The sequence below is a fragment of the Anarhichas minor genome, unplaced genomic scaffold (genome assembly GCF_050575085.1).
Source record: "Anarhichas minor isolate MPS153535 unplaced genomic scaffold, ASM5057508v1 ptg000026l, whole genome shotgun sequence".
Taxonomy (NCBI): Eukaryota; Metazoa; Chordata; class Actinopteri; order Perciformes; family Anarhichadidae; genus Anarhichas; species Anarhichas minor.
In genome coordinates, this window is record NW_027466472.1 from 14479877 (window position 1) to 14499640 (window position 19764).

Below are 19764 nucleotides of genomic sequence, written 5' to 3' on the forward strand. Positions count from 1 at the left end.
CTTTTAATAAGGCTGCACTATAATAAAATCAACATTCCTACAGAGAATTGTCTCTAGTCAGCAGTGTATTAGTTAATGACCTTATTGAGCTTTATGGTTTTATCTCTTCCTGTATCGTAACTGTTGTTGTATTCATATAATATGAGTTACATTCAGATCATCATAAAAATCCCCTGCAAGGCTAAACTTCCACTAACAGCACATATTGTGTTTAAGAAAGAGTGTCTGCATCATATTGGCTCTGGTGCTAATAGGCTAAGAGCAATCCTGTATTACTAATGATCAACCACATTGATACTACACTGAAAGATTACATCTCTAACCAATAATTTGCTAAGTATCTTGTAAACCATCATGCATATTCACAGAAGAGGTCCTTGGCTTCTGTGTTGATGTTGTTTTTGTTTAGAGCAAAGTTGCAGAAAGATTATTTCACTTGGGTTGGTTTATAGTTTTGTAGGAAACACAGTTTGCTAACGCAATGTTCTATCATCAAAACAATGATTACACCTGTTCAGTATTTCACTCAGAATTCGGACAAAATCTTGGATTTTATGTTCCAAAAGCCCGTTTGTTGATTATATACATGTTTCCAAGACAACTAATGCTGTAAAACCAACCTGCTGTACAGGAAGCTGATCTTAACTCCTGGTCCCAGGTCAGTTTTTCAACTGTCAACACTGAGCTACATATCATTAATCTCGTGATATTTTGGATGTACAGTAAATCAGAATATATGATTATTTGCTTTAATACAATTTGAGAATCCAGTCATACTAGCGTGAAAAACAATGTAATTGCAACTAATGTCAAGTCAACTCAACTAATTTGATATTGAATAGAGAATATAAATGTTTTTTGCAGTGTTTATGAATTTCAATAGTTAATGCAGTTGATTTACAATGTTATACAATACAAAAGATACTAAAGGTATTTTTGTCGTTGTGAAAATAGCATTTTCACCACTAAGTCTTATTTCAGATGACATACAGGCATTTAACGGAGATTGAAAGTCAATAATATGTTCATCTATAAAGTTGTTGTAACTGCAGCGTGTCGATGGAAACATCTCCCCCTATAGTTTAAAACTGTAATGCATTTCTTAATGCAGTATTGTGTTGTTTATTTAATCTGTATCACCTCTGTCAGGCTACAGACTCACACTGATGGAGAGGCAACATGCCAACACACCATTATGTACAATAAAGGTCTGCAACTGCATCTTTGCTTTCATTTATAGATGTGGTTTTTTTCATTTAAAAAAAAATCTATTTGGTTTTCATTGTTCATAGTGTTTGTTTAATATATCTATTGTATCTGTGAACATCGCAGATAATTGTTAATTGTGCGATAGTTGACATATCTTTCGAGTCTAATTTGAGTTCAACTTTGATCGTGCGATCATTTTCTTTCAATTTATACTTTCCAATAAAACCATTATCATAACAACAAGGCTTACCCCCGCGGGAACTCATGCAGCCACTGGGTATAATATGAAAACGTCTTCAGCTCTCCGTGAAAGATGCAGTCTAGTTTTACAGATTTAAGTTGAAGAGCAATTTGTTAAACCACCTTCGAATAACAACAGCAACAAAAACCAGACTCATGTAACGTATCAACAGTTATCCACGTATTGTATCCTACTTCTCAGGATTTCCCCCCTTTGATCTGCTTTATGAATATTCCCCATTTAATATCAAACTACATGTAGCGCATCTTATTTAATGTTTGCAAGAAAATGTCTTTAATAAAGTTTACAAAATACATTTGAATGGGTTTGCTTGAACTTTAATGTCCGATTGGACACCTTCGACATCGCGCTGCACCTGTTTGTTGACCTCTCTGTCTTTGTTAAAGGCTTTAACTGAAGGAGGATAAGCTGAACAGCTTTATTATTGTCTTATTTACAGAACAGTTCCACAAGGAAACAACGGTGAAAAGGTCCCTAATAGCTTCCCTCTGTTCCTACATTAATGGTTAAAAGTTTGTTTATCCCCTTAGTGGATTGAGGGTTTATGGGTATTTTTCTAAATTTGCAAAGTGAGATAATAACTGAGGCGTTTCATTTCGCCATTTTTAAGGAACCCAAATAGTTGATATCGTGTCTTGAAGTTGAGCGCAGATAAGAGACAATTGAGGCAATTTACAACTTCTAAAACGGGGACCATTAACATAGTTACATCATATATTTAAAGTAAAAACAACCCGAAAAAGGTATTTTATTATTACTGAAATTCTAAAGACGGAGTCCGATTGATCTTTGTAGAGATTATGAATAATTGTTGATTGCTTTTTCAGAGAAAGTTGAAAAAGTTAAACTATTTCTTCTCACTGTATTAAAATGTACTTATAAGCATTTATATGGCCCCGTCATGTGAGACTATTTGCCTAAAACGAATGCGTTTATTTGGCTTCATTAAAGGAAACAAGCTGAATTAATGAGAACAACGACAGCTATTAACACCTATACGATTAGCCCATTAAGTAATAATGAGAGTACTTGAAAACCTAAATAATTAGTCAAATAAATACACAAGATGTTGCTTCTACTCGCCGAACTACGTCAACTACGTCAAGGCCTACAACTGGAATAAAAGATCCAGCAGTGTGAATATGTGCAGCTCGCCTTTCTTAAAAGTCTTTATGGCATATACAACATGGTCCAAAGTCCATGAAAGTTTTGCTGATAAGGGGAGCCAATAAAAGCAGCAGTGCAGCAGTGTAAACACATGTCTACCTCGGCCCAGAGAGGGCCTTATTCACTGGATTTACATAAGGCTCCCATCAGCCGGCCCACTCATTACCACGTTTTATATCCCCCTGCACTCTGAAAGCATCATGAGAAACTAGCTCCATCCTCCCCTTCAACAGGGAAGTGAAGCAGCTTGTCGGAGCAGGTGTCAGCAGCCGCAATCTCCCCACATCACTGGAGCAGAGAGGAAGACAGGAACTTTATTTTTTACTTTGTTTATTATCCCTCTGTTTCCTCCCCTTTCCCCTCTGCTGCAGCGCGCAAACAGCAGGCCTATGTTGAGTTTTTAATGTTCTCAAAAATGGTATCCAAGCTGACATCTCTCCAGCAGGAGCTCCTCAGCGCCCTGCTGGACTCAGGAGTTACCAAAGATGTTCTGATCCAGGCCCTGGATGATATGGACCCCAGTCCGCCTGGCTTTGGAGTAAAACTGGAGAGCCTGCCCATGTCCCCCGCTCCTCCTCAGAACGGCAAAATGAACGGGGTGGACGTCGATTCGAAGCCCGTCTTCCACACGCTCACCAACGGCCACAACAAGGGCAAGATGTCCGGGGACGAGGGCTCCGAGGACGGGGACGGGGACGACTACGACACCCCGCCGATACTGAAGGAGCTCCAGTCGCTCAACACGGAGGAGGCCGCCGAGCAGAGGGCGGAGGTGGATCGCATGTTGGCGTAAGTTCCTATGTTATCGGACGTTTTTCAAAAGTGTGAAAAACTAGTTTAAATCTATTTCAATCACAGTATGCGGGGTGGAATTTGCTTTAACTCACATCAAATGCTCTATTTGTTTTCGTTTTAAAGGTTAGAAAATGAAGCCTACAATTATATGAATCGACCTTTATATATAAAAGTAATTTCCCTTCTTTGTTTACAATTATTTTGAAATAACCCGCCGCGGTTCTGTTTTCACAATCTAATTTTCCACGTGGGTTATACTTTCTTTACCTTTGGAAAATATCAGCTGCACTTAGATATATTTATTATTAACTATAGGCCTACTCCACCTAAAAAACAAAAACAATTCTGGCTGAGAATTTAGATAGAACATATTATTAAATACGATAATACATTCTCAATAATAAATATAACATCAATTTAAGTGTATAGTTATTACTTACAATGTAACAGTTGTATTATTTCCATTTATTCACGTGTCAGTAAACACATCGTGCGAAAACGTCCTAATTGGACCTCATGCTTCTAATCCCTTTAATCCACTCAAACCACTTGATTCACTGTAAAACTAATATTTGAGGTCCTAACACGGACCGGAAGAATATCAAAACTAACCCACGTGTAGTTAAGTTATTATTAATTTTATTCTATAAATCATCAACTGAAAGATACACAGTGGCGTGTGATTAGAGTGACTGGAGATCTGGTTATTCATTGTCAAAAGTTATAAACTAACATATCCCACTTAACCCGCAGACTTAGATGCAGGCCTCCACATTCTCCAAAACAAACAGATGTGTGTAGATTTGCTATAATTACCGATGTCAGTGTGTCAGGCCTGCTAATCTCGGATCCGTTTTACACCCGAATATATTTTTGCTATACGATGTCATACTGCTGCAGAAATTGGAGTTATGAATGAATAATTTGAACCGCTAATTATACAGGTAAGAGCATGTTTTAATGATACATATATGCATGCGACGTTCATGTGAATATAATAAAATGTAATTTATTTGAAACGAAAAATATATATTCTTTACTGAACTTTGCCTTTCTTTGAGATTAATATCCTTAATATTACTGACAAGTATACAATCCTGACCAGAAGTTCCTTTGATTATTATTTAAAGAATATCTGATCTTCTTTTAACAAATGCATTTATTTAGTATTTAAATATAGGCTATATACATATATACATTACACTATATATATTATGTAGACTGATGTTAAGTATTATCATTTTTTCCAAATACTATTAAATTATCTGACAAATATCTTTTTCCTAAGTTTGAAGTTATGTCGAGCTGTCTGAAGATTTGTTTCACAGTTTTTAAATGTACACAAACCTAATCCAACTGTTTCCAGGCTGAAATCATGCGTTCAGGCAACAAATACTAGGTCCAAATTTCTCAACCTGGCTGAAACCACTTGAACCTTTGAAAATATGTACAGCCTATCGAATAGGTCGCAATGATAAACGGTCGTCTTTGAAGGGACTTCCCCTTTAAACTTGAGGCCCTAAAAAACAGTCAACCTAAAGGAAAGGAACAAGTTCATGTGTGTTCCATCAGAATATTTCCATATTTCGTATACATATAAATGAGCTAATTTTAATATCAACAAATCTAACCAAATTCCACCTGCATGAATAATTTCGTCATGTGTTTACATTATTTTAATAGCATGAAATAGACCAAAAACTTTGTTTCAGCCGTGAGTAAAGGTGTTTTTGCTATTTACGACTTCCCTCTGAAGCTGCGATTAGTTCAGTGGTGAAATGAGTGTTTTCTGCTCCTGTGTTTTATCTGAACCCAGAGAGGATCCATGGCGCGCTGCCCGCATGATCAAAGGTTACATGCAGCAGCACAACATCCCCCAACGGGAGGTGGTGGACGTCACAGGGCTGAACCAGTCTCACCTCTCCCAGCACCTCAACAAAGGCACGCCCATGAAAACACAGAAGCGAGCGGCCCTCTACACCTGGTATGTCAGGAAACAGCGGGAAATTCTCCAACGTAAGTTAATATTTGAGTTTCTCACAGCTTGGCCCCGGCGTATAATGTGTACTTGGCAAAAGCGCTGCACTTTATTTGGGCATAACACCTGTAGGGATATCAATTTTGGGTTGGACATTTCCTGATCATGCTGGGTGACATATACAGCACCTACATTCTGTCATAAGGCATCCAAAGGAAATACATATGATTTATGGACAGAAAACACCACTATTATGTACATAACTAACTTATCCTTTTACAAATGTGTATTTTCCTTTTGTGGTTTTAAAAGAAAGCTTTATTAGAGTTTTATTAAATGTACCTCTTCTTGTTTTGCAGAGTTCAACCAGGCAGTGCAAGGCTCTATGGGCAACATGACAGACAAAGGCAATCAGGATCCGGTGTTTTTTTTCCCAGAGTTCAACCCGTCCGGTCAGGGCATGGGTCAGCCAGGTGAAGAGGTCGGCAGCGAACCCTCCTGCAAGAAAATGAGACGTAACCGTTTCAAATGGGGGCCTGCATCCCAGCAAATCCTGTACCAGGCCTATGAACGCCAGAAGAACCCCAGCAAGGAGGAGAGGGAAGCTTTGGTAGAAGAGTGCAACAGGTAGATAAACATGACACCTTCCTCCACCGTCTTTGAAAAATGTCCCCCAAACAAAAACCAACCCCAATTTTTCACCCTGTTCATCTGTTTCCTGCAGAGCCGAGTGTCTTCAGAGAGGCGTCTCCCCCTCCAAAGCTCAGGGCCTCGGCTCTAATCTGGTCACTGAAGTGCGGGTATATAACTGGTTTGCCAACCGGCGTAAGGAGGAAGCCTTCAGGCAGAAGTTGGCAATGGATGCCATCACCGTACCGCCCCACCCCCTCATCATGAACCCTCTGCTGTCCCACAACTCGCCACATCATCCCCAGACCAGCATTTCACCTCCCAGTAAGATGCCAAGTGGCATTGCTTTGCATGCAGTTCAGCATCACAGAGAGCCAACATGTGTCATGCTGACAGATTTTTCTTTAAAAGAGTAGTCCACCCATTTAAGGTTGGACTCCTATAACACCGTCGGACAGAAAAATCTCAAAATGAATACAGCAACGCGAGATATTGTCTTTTTTATTCCACACATTCTTTGTCTTTATCAAAACCCGGCGCCTACATCAGACTTTGATGTGTAAAATCGGTGGAGTTATGCTTTAAATGTTATGTGTGCAGATTCATCATTGATGTTGAAAGATTTCACGTGACCACACACCGCATTACATTTTCAGTGTTTACGCCTACATTTTCGGTAATAGCGCAAAGCAGCCGTTTTCTTCGACGTGAAAATACTAAGCGCAGTTGATGTGATCAGAGAGGCAGAGAAAGAGGGGACAAGTGATCAATGAGCGTGAGTGAGTGAGCTGAGCAAATGCCATTGTTATTCTGATCTTTGAAAACACACTGAGAACAATCCACATTGTACCTGCAATCTCCACTCCAAAGTCAGCATGGAGGAGCATGACACAAAGGGCAGCAATCCTGTGACAGGCCAGGGTCAGGCCAGGGTCAGGGAGGGGGGGACAGACACATCCAGGTTACCTCGACATGACGCCGTCGTTTCCACATGTCCTCCTCCCATGCAGGTTGCTAATGACATCGCTCAGAGAGTCTCCAAAACAAGGAAAGGCCGTGCGTTATTGCTCCGGCCATTTCACCCTAACCTGATGTTTGCATTTGCAGTAATTGGTATTGACTAAGTCTACCTGGCGTATACGACATAAAAACAAAGCTGATAGGCCTCGCAGAGCATTATCCTCCGTGCCATCACTCACCCGCCATAAAACTGTGATTTGAGAGTCTCGCTCAGAGCCTATTGTTGTCCTCTCGTGTTCGAACACGAGCAAGCTTTGAAGGGAAAACAAACTGTTTGCCTTGCCTTGCTCTTTTACCTTTGGTGATTGTCTGTTTGCTTGAGTTTTTTTTTTTTGTCTTGTTGTTGCTCAGAACACCTGACCAGGCATTGACCTCAGGTTGCCAAGCCAGAGGGTCAGCGATGAGGTTGCAGAAGGGAAGGGTCGGTGCGTGGTGGAAAACAGTTTGCTCTCCCCACAAAAAAGCCCCTCAGCTGGCTGCTTACATGGTGTCCTGCTGGCATCCTGCCGACAGCATCAGCTGTTTTTCAGTGTCAGACTCTGGCCTGACAATAATATCCCAGCAGGGCGTCTCATTGCGTTGCTAGGGCACGGCCTGTATTATGCATGCTTAATGGACAATTAAAATCCTTTGCTACTACATCTCCTAGGCCTTTGATAAGGGGCTCCTCTGACTTCTACTCTCTATACTCTGCCTCAGCAGGAGGTCCCATTGTCTGTGGTGTATTAGAAGACTGCAGTGACTGTAACCTAGGTTCATTTATCTCTGCTGGGCCTTGGGGAGGACTGATTTTAAAGCCTCCCCCCTCATCTTTATGGGCATTGGCATAGTTGCTGAGGCTGGGTGCAGACTTGGAGCAGCATGAGCTGTCCACTGGGGTATAGGCCCTTTTCTGGCCAGACAGGACTGATGACCCCTTCTTCGCCTAGAGAGAAACCGAGTCAACCCCCCCTCTCTAAACTGTCGCCACACCTTCAGTCATACGAGAGAGGTCACCGCTGGGTCGGATCAAAGGAACTCCTCTTACTTTGGGAGTTTTTATTGATTCTGTTTCAGTTCGTTGATCAGTCGGTCACAACTGGATAGACAGTCAAACAGTGTGACGTGCAGTTTTGGTGGTGAACTTTTTTACTTTCAGAAATGAAACTGAACTCAGGCAGATTACATCGTTTGTCAGAAGGCGTATGTGTGCACGCACCTGTGTTTTCCCATGTAATATTTACCTGCTTTTCATCCGCTAACAACGTTTACTGAGCTCAAGTAATTCATCTTATTTATGGCATTTTACTTTGAAGCATTAACCTCCGCTAGTTAGTTAATGTCACAGATATGCAGACTAAATCAAAAATATATATATATAATAACTGTATAATGATAGATTTTCTCATGAATTTAATAATTACAATAATAATTATGCATTTAACATAATAAAATAATCTAAAGAAAAGGTTGTTTGCGGTAGTGGGAAGTGAGTAAGTACATTTACGCTAGTACTTATTTGAGTATTTTCATTGTATTTTAACCTATACATTTACTCCTCTACAAAGGTAAATATTGTTATTTAAACGTATATTTTGTGTTTAATAGCTGAGACAAGATTTTACCTAAAAAAAACACAGATTAATCTTACAAAATACCGTTAAGGATTAAACGCTTCTTTCCAAATCTAACAAAAAATCTGTCTAGTTGGGGCCCCTTGTCAGTTTTTTCAGATGTCAAGTTGTGAGCTGCTCCACCAAAGAGATATCCCCTGGCTAGCTCATGGCCGCCGCTCTGCCCTGCTCTCATTTGGTGGTTACAGCTGATAACGGCGTCCCGACAGGCGTTACAGAAGTGTAGTGCCCGCCCTCCGATTGCCCTGGAGCCGATCCCAGCTGACACAGTCTCATAATTTAAAATATAATCATACTTCTATCCCAGGGGCCGCTTTTCTGCTTGACAAGTACTTTTACTTTTGATTCTTTAAGTACATTTTGCCAATCCTTATGTACTTTTACTTGCATAGGATTCTGAATGCAAGAGTTTAACTTGTGATGGAGTATTTTTAGATTAGTACTTCTTGCAGCACTGATAGTTCAGCAGCTGAAGTCACCATTAAATAGAATCATTGCTGAGCTGCATCATTCGGCACGTTACAAAACTAGCAGACTCAGAAGTTCCTGATCAGACACAGCAGTGGGGGGGATTATCCGTGGGTTGTGTCGCTTTCCGTCACCTCAGGCTAGCTTGAAACAAGACACACACACACACACACAAACTGACACAGAAAATAATGGCCTAGCTCTGCACTTTCCACTGCTCTGTGACTCCCAGAGAGCCACAAAGAAGAGACTGGATATGTCCTGCAGAGACCCAGGAGGTCTGTCATATGCAGCGGCACTACAATGAGCACTGCCTGGGGTTGGGGAGGCAGGCTTTGATATAACATGGGTCACACAGGGAGCTAGGGCCTTTAAAACCTGCTGAAGATCCTTGCTACCACTCCCCCTCTGAAGTTCTCGCCCTCCCCCCTGCTCTCGAAAAAGACGCCTCAGTGTTTCTTGGATTGTCCCATCTTGTCAAAGCAAATCTGTAGTTTTACAGAAACTAAAGTGTGTCTCTAAAAAACTTGCTTTCTAATGCAGAGTTTCTTAGTTCAGATTGTGAAAGTCGTTTTTACTTATTCCGAGGCTCCGTGCAGCTGGATTACTGCCGAAACCAAAGAAACAAAACTGGCCTGAATAGCATCCTTTTCTGTGTCTGACACTTTAAGAGGTCGTCCAGCCCCGAGATAACTGCCTTTTTATGAGTCCTCCTCTATTGTGTGGCAATGGGGGTCATGAGTCCAATGGAGTGCTTTATTGTTCTGCGGCAGTGTTTACAAGGCATGGTGGAGTGTTGTGGGGTTGCTAGAAGGTTGCAGAAGACAATATGAAGTCTGTGGTCTGAACAAAATGGAGGATAGGTACTTTAGAGGATGAAATATAGCGCTGTGGCTTCAGACATTGCGGTATCTGTATTTTAAGTGTCTGTAGTCAAAGGAATAGTTCAACAGTATGGGAAATACGCTTGTTTGCCATCTTGCCGAGAGCTAACTCTCAGCTTGTATGTCCGAAAATGTCAAAGTATTGCTTTAAATGTGCGGAATCTTATGTAAGATTATTACAATAACTGCTGTGACATATTATGCGTTGATATACATGAATCTGTACGAGTTCCAACAGCAGGATTTCAGGATAACAAAAAGATTTGTGTGCCCTGGCACCTGAAGCAAACTGTCAGATCTGCAAACACATCCTGCAGCAACAAGAAAACAATGTCACCCTTATTGGTCACATTTAGTGTCAGTGCCTCTCCCTCCCTTTTATCTAAAAATGGCTGCATATCAATGCATCCTTACAAGTCTGACCGACTTCGACAGGCCGTTCAGGCTGTCACACCTGGGTCAGGGACGAAGGGCTCGGGGAAGAAGGGAGATCTGAGCGCAAACACAGTCTGTCTCTACGCTGTCACTGAGGGAGGGACGCTCTCTGTGTCTGTGTGGGGCTGAGACCACAGGATAAGAATGTGTTTGACATTGCTTGTAATTGTGTAATGTTTACTCTGTTGGTATCAGAGGGGGCCTGCATCGGCAAACAGGCATTGGATTGTCGGTTGTGGTGGGGTGAAGCATTCCTTTGGGCCTCCAGTGAGAGACAACAAGAAGTCTAGACACAGGATTAAGTGATGGCACGAAAAGAAGAATTTCATTTTCATTGAAACCTCACCGTGGAGATGTAAAAATAACACAAAACGTACATTTACTTGAGCACTGTACGTAGAATTTTTAGGGTCTTTTTTAAATCTTCCACTTTATCCTTCTACTCTACTACTATTCTAGTATTTATTTTCTCTTAAAATGTAAAACATTTTACATAAAAAAATATGATAAATTTACAAAATACACCTCTGCGATTATTTTTAGGCTGAAAAAGGTACAATTATCCAATATTTCACAAAAAATCAAAGATTAGAGAAATTTATGTTGCAGAAATTCTTTTTTGCCGTCATCTCCCTCTCACATTTATCTTGTGACCTTTTGGAGGGAGTGCGACCCCTAGGTTAGAAATCACTGAACTAAACTAACAAACTGTATATAAAGTAGTTCAAACTAGCTCCACCTCGAGCAGCTACAACAGTACAATGCTGCTTACACATTGATGCATCAGTATTACCAATCTGACAATGTCATATATAATAATATAACACACATAAGAACTACTTCAACACATTTTGTGGAAAACACTGGAAATATCTTATTTATTTAATTGTTTGCAGGACTTACATCATCTAATTGGTACTTTTTGCTTAAGTAAAGGATCTGAGTACTTCTGGTGAAACTTCACACTGACGCAATTAAGAACACCATTAGTAGCATTTGTGTGCTGATCAGAGAGTCTGATGGGAGTTCTGTTGTGAGCGAGTGAACGCGGTGAATGGCCTTGGCTGAGCTACGCAGATAGCAGCAGACGGGTCACTGTGTTTGTTTGCTCTGGCCTCCCCCGTCTGCGTCAAAGAGCAGGTAGATTGGAGTGACAGCAGTGTTTGTCAGCACAGAATGAGGCCTGCACTGCTATCTCTCCGCTCTACATAACTCTTATAGTTGTAGGACACAACAGCTGTTATAGTTGTAGGATGCGACAAGTGAAACTAACTTTCTCTCTCTCTCTCTCTCTCTCTCTCTCTCTCTCTCAGTGCGTTACAGCCAAGGCCCCGGTGAGGTTACCTCCTCCACGACCATCAGCCACCACAGCAGCAACCCGATGGCGACCAGCCAGTCGGTGCTCCAGCAGGTGTCTCCGGGAGGATTGGACCACAGCCACAGTCTGCTGTCACCTGACGCCAAGATGGTGAGTGAACACACCTGGGCCCTCATGGCCTCAGATTAGATAAGGCCCGGCCTGCGTTTAGCATAAACGTACAAAGCAGGTTCCTGAACCTCTTCTCCCATGGACCCACGGCCAAGAGCCAACAATTAGCACATTGTGCTGCTCTGTTTGAAAGGTGGAGCTGGGGTGGCAGGCCACGGCTGGACTAGCACACAGCCTTCACCAGACCAGAGTGTGCAGGCATCAGCCAATAAATCGGACAAAGAAACATTCTTTTCTTATTGATTAAATGCCTCGCAAAGAGGAGCCACGGGTGGAGCCCTGCTTGTTCTTCCAGAGAAATGACGCCAACATTTGATTATACCCAATGTGTTCTTTTTGTTTTTGTCTACTTCAGAGTTTCTCCCTTCTGCCCTAGTCCAATATTTGATCAGTGACAAGGAAACCTGTGCACTGGTCCATAGCGTTTGAGTCGTGGTGCAACAAAACTTTTGAGATGTGTGATTTACCGTCAAAATATAATATTTTTCTTTGGACCAAAATTGAATTACCATACAACCATAAGTTCTACCGTTTGAACTACTTATCTTGTTCAGGGTCACATAAAATATAATGTCATGTAACTGAAGGTCAATAACTTCCCTGTCAGATCAAAATACTTCTGTCTTTTGGAGCGACACTAAGTGAAATGACCACAGTCTGTGTATTTTACAGCAGGTCAGAGCTGACAGTATCTTATTTGCAGATGTGTGTTTGGCCGGCCTGTCGTTTTTGGGCAGCTGGCGGTAGTCAAATAGTCGCTGCCCCGCCGAGTGGGAGGATCCAGATAGCTATTACTGCAAATGCATAGATGTTGTTTTTTGCAAATATTCACGTAATCATTCACATGAACCAACACGCAGGTGTACAGACACTGTCACTGTGCTACAAAAACTCATGCATATTCTTCTGCTGACATTTTTTAGAATGATTCTTTTTCTTCTTGACCTTTTGTTTCTTATCAGTATTTTCTTGTGTGCTGTGTGTGAGTGGAGTTACACAAGTACAGTGTCGTACAAAAGAATCTGAACTAAGTCAACATTTATGTCTGTTGATTGTTTAGCTGCCAACATCTGTTTCACTTTGAAAACACATTTATGTGAATTTACATAGCAGACACTCATAACTTTAAGTGGGGTAGTTTGTCATAAAACATTACAGCAATAAATTGGAACTCTAATTGTATCGATTTCCTTCATCTTTCCCCAGATTTCAGGTTCAGGCGGAGGTCTTCCCCCGGTCAGCACACTGACCAACATCCACAGTTCCCATCACAGCCATCAGCAGACACAGAACCTCATCATGCCTCTATCTGGAGTCATGGCCATAACACAGAGTAAGTCTTCAATCAAGAAGTGGAAGTCTTTGAATTGATTCCATCACGGCATGTTTTGACTGAGGTTTCGCTCTGTCTCACTAGGTTTAAACTCATCGCAATCTCAGACGGTGCCAGTGATCAACAGCGTGACGGGCAGCCTAGCGGCGCTGCAGCCGGTGCAGTTTTCCCATCAGCTCCACAGCCCCCACCAGCAGAGCCTGATGCAGCAGTCCCCCAGCCACATGAGTCAGCAGCCGTTCATGGCTACTGTCACACACTCGCACAGTCAGTAACACTCATTTGTTCTCTCATCATCTTTGGATGCAAGCCTCTAGTGTGCTTTGCCTATCAGTTATATCATGGGTTCAAAAGCTTTTGGGCTTGTGTGGCTTTAAAAGCTACAGTTTACTCTGTGAGCAGTTAAAACTGTTTTAAATTTGTTTCATTTCAGTAACTCTAGAGGCCTAAAAGCGTAAAGTGTGGAGGTGTGGAGGAAATATGTTTTTGATTCTCTCCTATCCTGCTAGTTATCTTGGGGACCCTTTAAGGGGTACGATTCCCATATTGGGAACCAATCCTATTATAACTTATTACTTCATTAATAGTCATTAATGTTCTCACCCAAATTCCATTTTGGTGTCATACATTGACACATGATTTCCAAACTGTCTCTCAATTCTAAAAACAGAAAAAGAAAGGGGCTCCACTCACTAGATACAAATACCGGTTGCACTCATACCACATTTTGGATTAAATCATACTTCTCTTGTTCCTTTAGTATCTGCAGTTGCTTTAAACCTGATATCAACCTTGAAACCTGGTACTTTTAAAAAACAAAATCCATGTACAAGTGTTTAATTCTTATCTATCTCGTATCTGTCCGACTTTCCTTTGCAGTGTATCCTCACAAGCAAGAGCCACCGCAATATTCCCACCCGTCACGTTTCCCCTCGGCCATGGTCGTCACAGACGGCAACAGCCTCAGCACCCTCAGCACCCTCAGCTCCATGTCCTCAAACAAGACGGTCAGTCACATCACAGAGGCCTCAGTTAGATGCATGTTCTCACCTCTGCCTGCCTGCTACTGTGAAAGTCTGTGATCAGTGTCGGGTAATCTGCATGAGAATCAGCAGTAAATCTGAGATGTTTTTGCAGTTTTTGGTGTAATTCATTTTGCAACGTATAGAATTATCCTTTCATCAAATCTCTCTTTTGTAAAAAAGTGCTGTAACACTTGATTAGCTCACGCATCACCTATTGATACAAATCACCCTCACCCTGTACTGATAGAGAGAAACTACACAGTCGAAAAGCACACACATAGTAGCAGGAACTAAATAATGACAGGGAGAAGTGTGTGCGTTATGATTGTGTGTTGACCTGTTTAATTCCTGTCACATTAGGACGGTACTGTAAACAAGATGGTGCAACTCGGGGGCCTCTCCTGGGTAAATATAATTGTATCTGTTCTGTCACACATTTTAAATGAGTAAAATGACCAAATACTTTAAGTAGCCCTGCACACTGCTTGTTCTACTGTTGGGGCTGTTGCTGATGTTCAAATGCTTTAATTTGCCTCCAAACTAATAGACGAGGTAGATATATGGAAAGTATACTCCTCAGAATTCCTATTTCCTCTTAAACAGACGTCTAATCAATCACCTGCTCCCTCAGCCCGAACGCCTCCTGATTAATGCTGCCTCCTTTCACTTTCATCTCCCTGCTGAGAGTTACCTCTGCGATCAGGAAATGAGCCCCGCTGTTAATCAAAGTTCTCAAGCCTGGTGCGCTGCTACTTTCCTCCATGCTACAGTGAGGCTGGAGATGAGATGGGGGTGGTGGGGTAATTACACCTCTTCCTCTTTCCTACTTCTCCCTGCTCTCAGTGATCGCTCTAGCCTGAAATGTTGTCCATGGTGCTTTCACACGCTCAATTTCCCACGCTGAGGCAGAGCACTCGTACCGCCGCGCTACTGACCGACAGATGGGATGATGGGATGATCGCTCAGAGCGGTGCATCCTCAGTGGAGGAAGGAAGTAAAACAAAACTCTCTGAGGCTTCGAAATATAGATGCATTTTGGTCAGGGTGTTGCTCTTTCGACGGGGTCAATCAGATATTTATTGATACACTGTTGCAAAACAATTCAGGTGTATGCTGTAATAAACACTGTACCCAATGGTGGAAGAAGTATTTTTAAATCCTTTACCTGTGTAAAAAAACCACGAGGTATGAATTCTCCAGACTGAATATTCACATATTAGGATTTATAAATTCTAAATCGCTTCATACGTTTGATGATAGATCTCCGTTGTGATAACATACCCAAGGAATACTTCAATACTTCAAATATTGTAGAATTATGGAGTGTTTAGATATTTGATGAAGCAAATCTGATTTATGTTAATTAAAGATTGACCTGACAAGAGGATTAACGAGTCAGAAGGCAAAAAAGTTGGGAACCATTGGTTTAACAATTAACAATTATTTTTCATTTGATTATTTCCATTAAAAAAACAGTGTAAATGCCTGTGGTGACTTCATCAAATGTTTTGTATTGTCTGGCCAGCAGTCCAAAACCCAAAACTATTAAATTTACTCTAAAATGCTACCAAGAAAAGCAGCACATTTTCACATTTGTTAAGCGCAAGTACCTCAAAATTGTGCTTAGGTGCAGTACTTGAGTAGATGTACTGGTGGTTACTTTCCACCACTGGCAGCATCACACTGTGGCATTTCACAAACACATTTATTTAGAGAGCAATTAGCTAGTAGGCCCTCCCAGGTATTTTCTTATCAGGACTTTATTTGGATGGGGCAGCCTTCTTCTCGTGACACGACTAGCACGCTCAGGGTTTATAACGATCATTGTTTACCGAGAACCCTCCATTATACCTGCGTCTGTTTCAGCCTCACCTCGGCTCAGAGCCCGGCGTCTAATGACTCAAGTCCTACCCTGCGGGTCACCTTTATCAGGTGAAGCTGTTTGCTGGCCGCAGGGTCACACCAGGGTCACCTGCCTCCACCCCTGAAGAGGCAGGTGGAAAAATAAATTCCACAAACAATCCAAAAAAACAGAGCATTTCAATGGAAACAAGGCTTTTGAGAGTCGGGAGAAAGAGGGACGAGGAATGTATTTGGTCAGGTGTGGCACATGAAGGTGCAGGGGTGATGTGTTTACCAGTGGTGGAAGAAGTATTTGAATCGTTTACTTAAGTAAAAGTACCACACTATAAAAATACTCCATTGCATGTAAAAGTCCTGCATTCCTAATTTTACTTCAGCAACGCTTTGTACTGACTGTACCTAAAGTAGGAAAAGGAAACATACATCCTGTCCATGTAATATTATTGATGTAAATGGCACTTTAACATTGTAGTTTGGTCACGGTGGAGCTAATTCTAAAAACTGCATCATAGTTTAACCTATAATAATGCATCATATTTTATAAAATGATATGTTTTGTACAATCTTCAACTGAAAAGCAACAATAGCTGTAAAATAAATGTAGTGGATTAAAAAGTGTAATAAAAATGTTATGGCGTGGAAGTATAAAGTAGCATAAAATGGAAAAACTCACCTCAAAGCTGTACTAAGTTACTTCCCACTACTGGTATTAACGTAGGTTTAATTTGTCACTTTCAGGAAGCCTTGATGCACTTTGTACAAAGGCTACCTGTGTTACTGGACAGATTGTATTTATTGTTTTATGTAACGCAGGTCTACTTCGTCTCACATTTCTCTCCTCCTTTCAGTGTCCTCTTCAAGCTTGGTGAGAGCGTCCACCTGACTTCCTCGGTGCCCAGCAACGGGAGCACATTTTTCCACCCTCTCACCGCGGTAACCACGACAACTCTTAATAACCAGCAACGCCGCGCTGGATGACGAGTCGGTCAACAAAACTGGAGGAGCGGCGACGACGGTGGGCCAAGCGGTGAAAATGAGAAACGGGGACAGAGGGGGAGAAAAACAAAAACTCGCTGCACCTGACAGTGAGGAGACTGGATTCCCCCTCTGCCGCACACACATGATCAACAGAGATGATTTTAACACAAGCTTTGAAAACAAACAGTATTCAGTTTTTTATGCCACCCGCCGTCCTCTTTTCTGACATTACAATGGAACAAAAACCAAGCACCCAAATATGGCTCACAGACTGTGGTGGCACAGACTTGAATGAAGGCTCTGGGACAACTTATATTACTCTGTGATTTAAGGTGGGAACATGAAGACACCCTGAAACTTAACAGAGACAGTGATTAGCCTCTGTGAAGGCTGAAAGACTCACAACAAGTTCCTGGATGCCAAAACAAATTGTCTTGCACGTGAGCAGAACTGTGTGACAATCACAATAACCACGTATTGATCTTGCGCGTGCATTTGACATTCTCACTGGGCCTTAAAGAAGTCTTCCATATTATTCTTTCACACTCAGCTTTACTGTGCTAGCATTAGTGCAGGTGATTAATGTGAGGGATTCATCCTTTCAGGAGTTGTTCAATGTGTATACTGTGATTGAAAAGACTTTGACAATCTTAAAAAGGACTATGCAATGCGTCCAAAAGGTGTACGCAATTCTTTGTATAACGGAGTCTGCACAGAACTCCACACACCTGAGACTGGAAATGAATTATGCACTATCAGCGAAGTCACCAACAATTAGCCCATAGCATACAGTATAAACTGTATGCTGGAGTTGCTGTTGATGAAGCTGCCTGTAACATAACAGAAGCAGATGGATGAATGTGTGACAAATATGCCAAAGAATAAGAGTCAGCCAGCAAAGTCTGTGGTGGGAGGACTGACTCACACACTCTAACTGGTGGCCTTCCCCTCCGTGTTGTTTGCACACACAGGTTCAGGTGAATTTCAGGAATGGGACTCACCCGCCCTCTCCTCCTCCCACTTCCTGCCTCAATGTGAAGAGATACCAAATTGGACAAATATTGTTAATAACTCCTCATCATACACCAGGACCCCCCCCCCCCCAGGGTTAGAATGGAAATATTGACAAGTATTCTGAAACAAAACAGTCAAATTAGTCTGGTATTTTGTGAAGGAGAGAGACATGACAGAGGGCAGTGTTGTGACAGCAGCTGCTCTAATCATACAGGAATCCACAGAGATTGGGAAATGTTGAGGAGAGGAGCAGCTGCTGTGGGTACAGACGCCCACGCTAACTGTACCAAAGTGTATTTGGGCGGAGGCGAACTTACTTCGCCGCGAACGGGCCATTTGTGTTTGTTGGCCCACAAACAGCGAAGGTAACGTACGAAGTGTACAGACTGTGTGTACAGGCTGTTAGGCAGCTAAGTTCTGTCCGAACACACAGTTCAGTTTAGCGAATGTTAACTTAGCTGGACAATGATGAGGAAAGGTAGAGATTGGGACCAAATTTGGCATCAAGAATCACTATTACTGCGTATCATAAGTGTGTCACATCCAGTCTCCGGTTCAATATTAGGTCATTACATTTGTTATTATTATTTTGGTCGGTTGGTTTGTGTGTTATTATGGGCACATATACTGCCATCTGATCAGAGGGCACTCACACTTGTGTGACAGGATATGATTTTTTTCTCCTCCTAATGTATTATTTTTGTATAAAAATTTAAATCAATCATAAATCATTATTTATACTTTCTGAGAAAATGTTGATATTTCAAGTAAAAGTTTTTTTTTTCAAAAAGAATACATGGTTTGCGTTATTTTGTGTACAAAAAATGCTCTTGCTGTAATATTACTATTATTATGCTCAGTCTAACTATTTGATATACTGTTGGGATGTTTTATAATACATTTATAAGAATTTTCCATCTTTTTTTATCATATTAAACATATTTGGAATTGTATCTTGCAATATATTTCCAATTTATGTAAAATCTTGAGTTGTAATCTTGCAAACTAACTTGTAGCCTAGCTCATAGCTCTGAGATACATGTAGTGGAGAAATATTTTCCCCTGAAATGTAGTGGAGCAGAAGTTTAAAGTAACATAAAATAGAAGTACCTCAAATGTGTACTTAAATGCAGTGCTTGAGCTACTTTCCACATCTACAAAATGTTTATAACGTCTACAAAGATGCTGTGGTGTTGCTGCGCGATAATACAAACAGCCTCTTTGAAGTTCATAGATCTAAAGTGCACATTACATTTCAAGCAACAAGTTCAGTGAACCCAACACGTTGATAGCACAATTCATTTGAGCCTTTATCTGGTTCTGACAGAGCCCACTGTAAAAAATATAATTGCTGTCATTATAGTTCTTGTAATGACAAGAAACACACCTTCATTTTAAGCGGTTAATCTTTCTGTAATATCTGCATATGAAGTGTGATATAAACCAGTCATTTTAAGACTCTTAAGCCTGTTCTGCGTACAAAAAAACATATTACAGCCATTTTAAAGATATTCGCTTTAATAATAATGTTTGCATCATGTTAAAAAAAGTGACCACTTTAAAACGAATGACTTATATCACTTAGGAATCCCTTAACTCTG

General features: G+C 41.2%; 1 protein-coding gene across 1 annotated transcript; it reads left to right on the forward strand.

The window, feature by feature from the left end:
* The first annotated feature begins 3041 nt into the window (after positions 1 to 3041).
* On the forward strand, positions 3042 to 17040 carry hnf1ba (HNF1 homeobox Ba). Its single transcript, XM_076100835.1, has 10 exons — positions 3042 to 3427; positions 5250 to 5449; positions 5771 to 6038; positions 6136 to 6365; positions 11775 to 11929; positions 13157 to 13283; positions 13368 to 13550; positions 14163 to 14290; positions 14669 to 14713; positions 17020 to 17040. The coding sequence occupies exons 1-10, from the start codon at positions 3042 to 3044 to the stop codon at positions 17038 to 17040; spliced, it is 1743 nt and encodes a 580-aa protein (XP_075956950.1).
* Positions 17041 to 19764: the final 2724 nt, after the last annotated feature.

Bases quoted from the DNA above. Each gene is read 5' to 3' on its own strand.
- hnf1ba (XM_076100835.1), top strand. From the start codon at position 3,042: ATGTTCTCAAAAATGGTATCCAAGCTGACATCTCTCCAGCAGGAGCTC. The intron at 11,930-13,156 runs GTGAGTGAACAC...ATCTTTCCCCAG, and splicing joins TGTCACCTGACGCCAAGATG to ATTTCAGGTTCAGGCGGAGG. The intron at 14,291-14,668 runs GTCAGTCACATC...CTGTCACATTAG, and splicing joins CCATGTCCTCAAACAAGACG to GACGGTACTGTAAACAAGAT.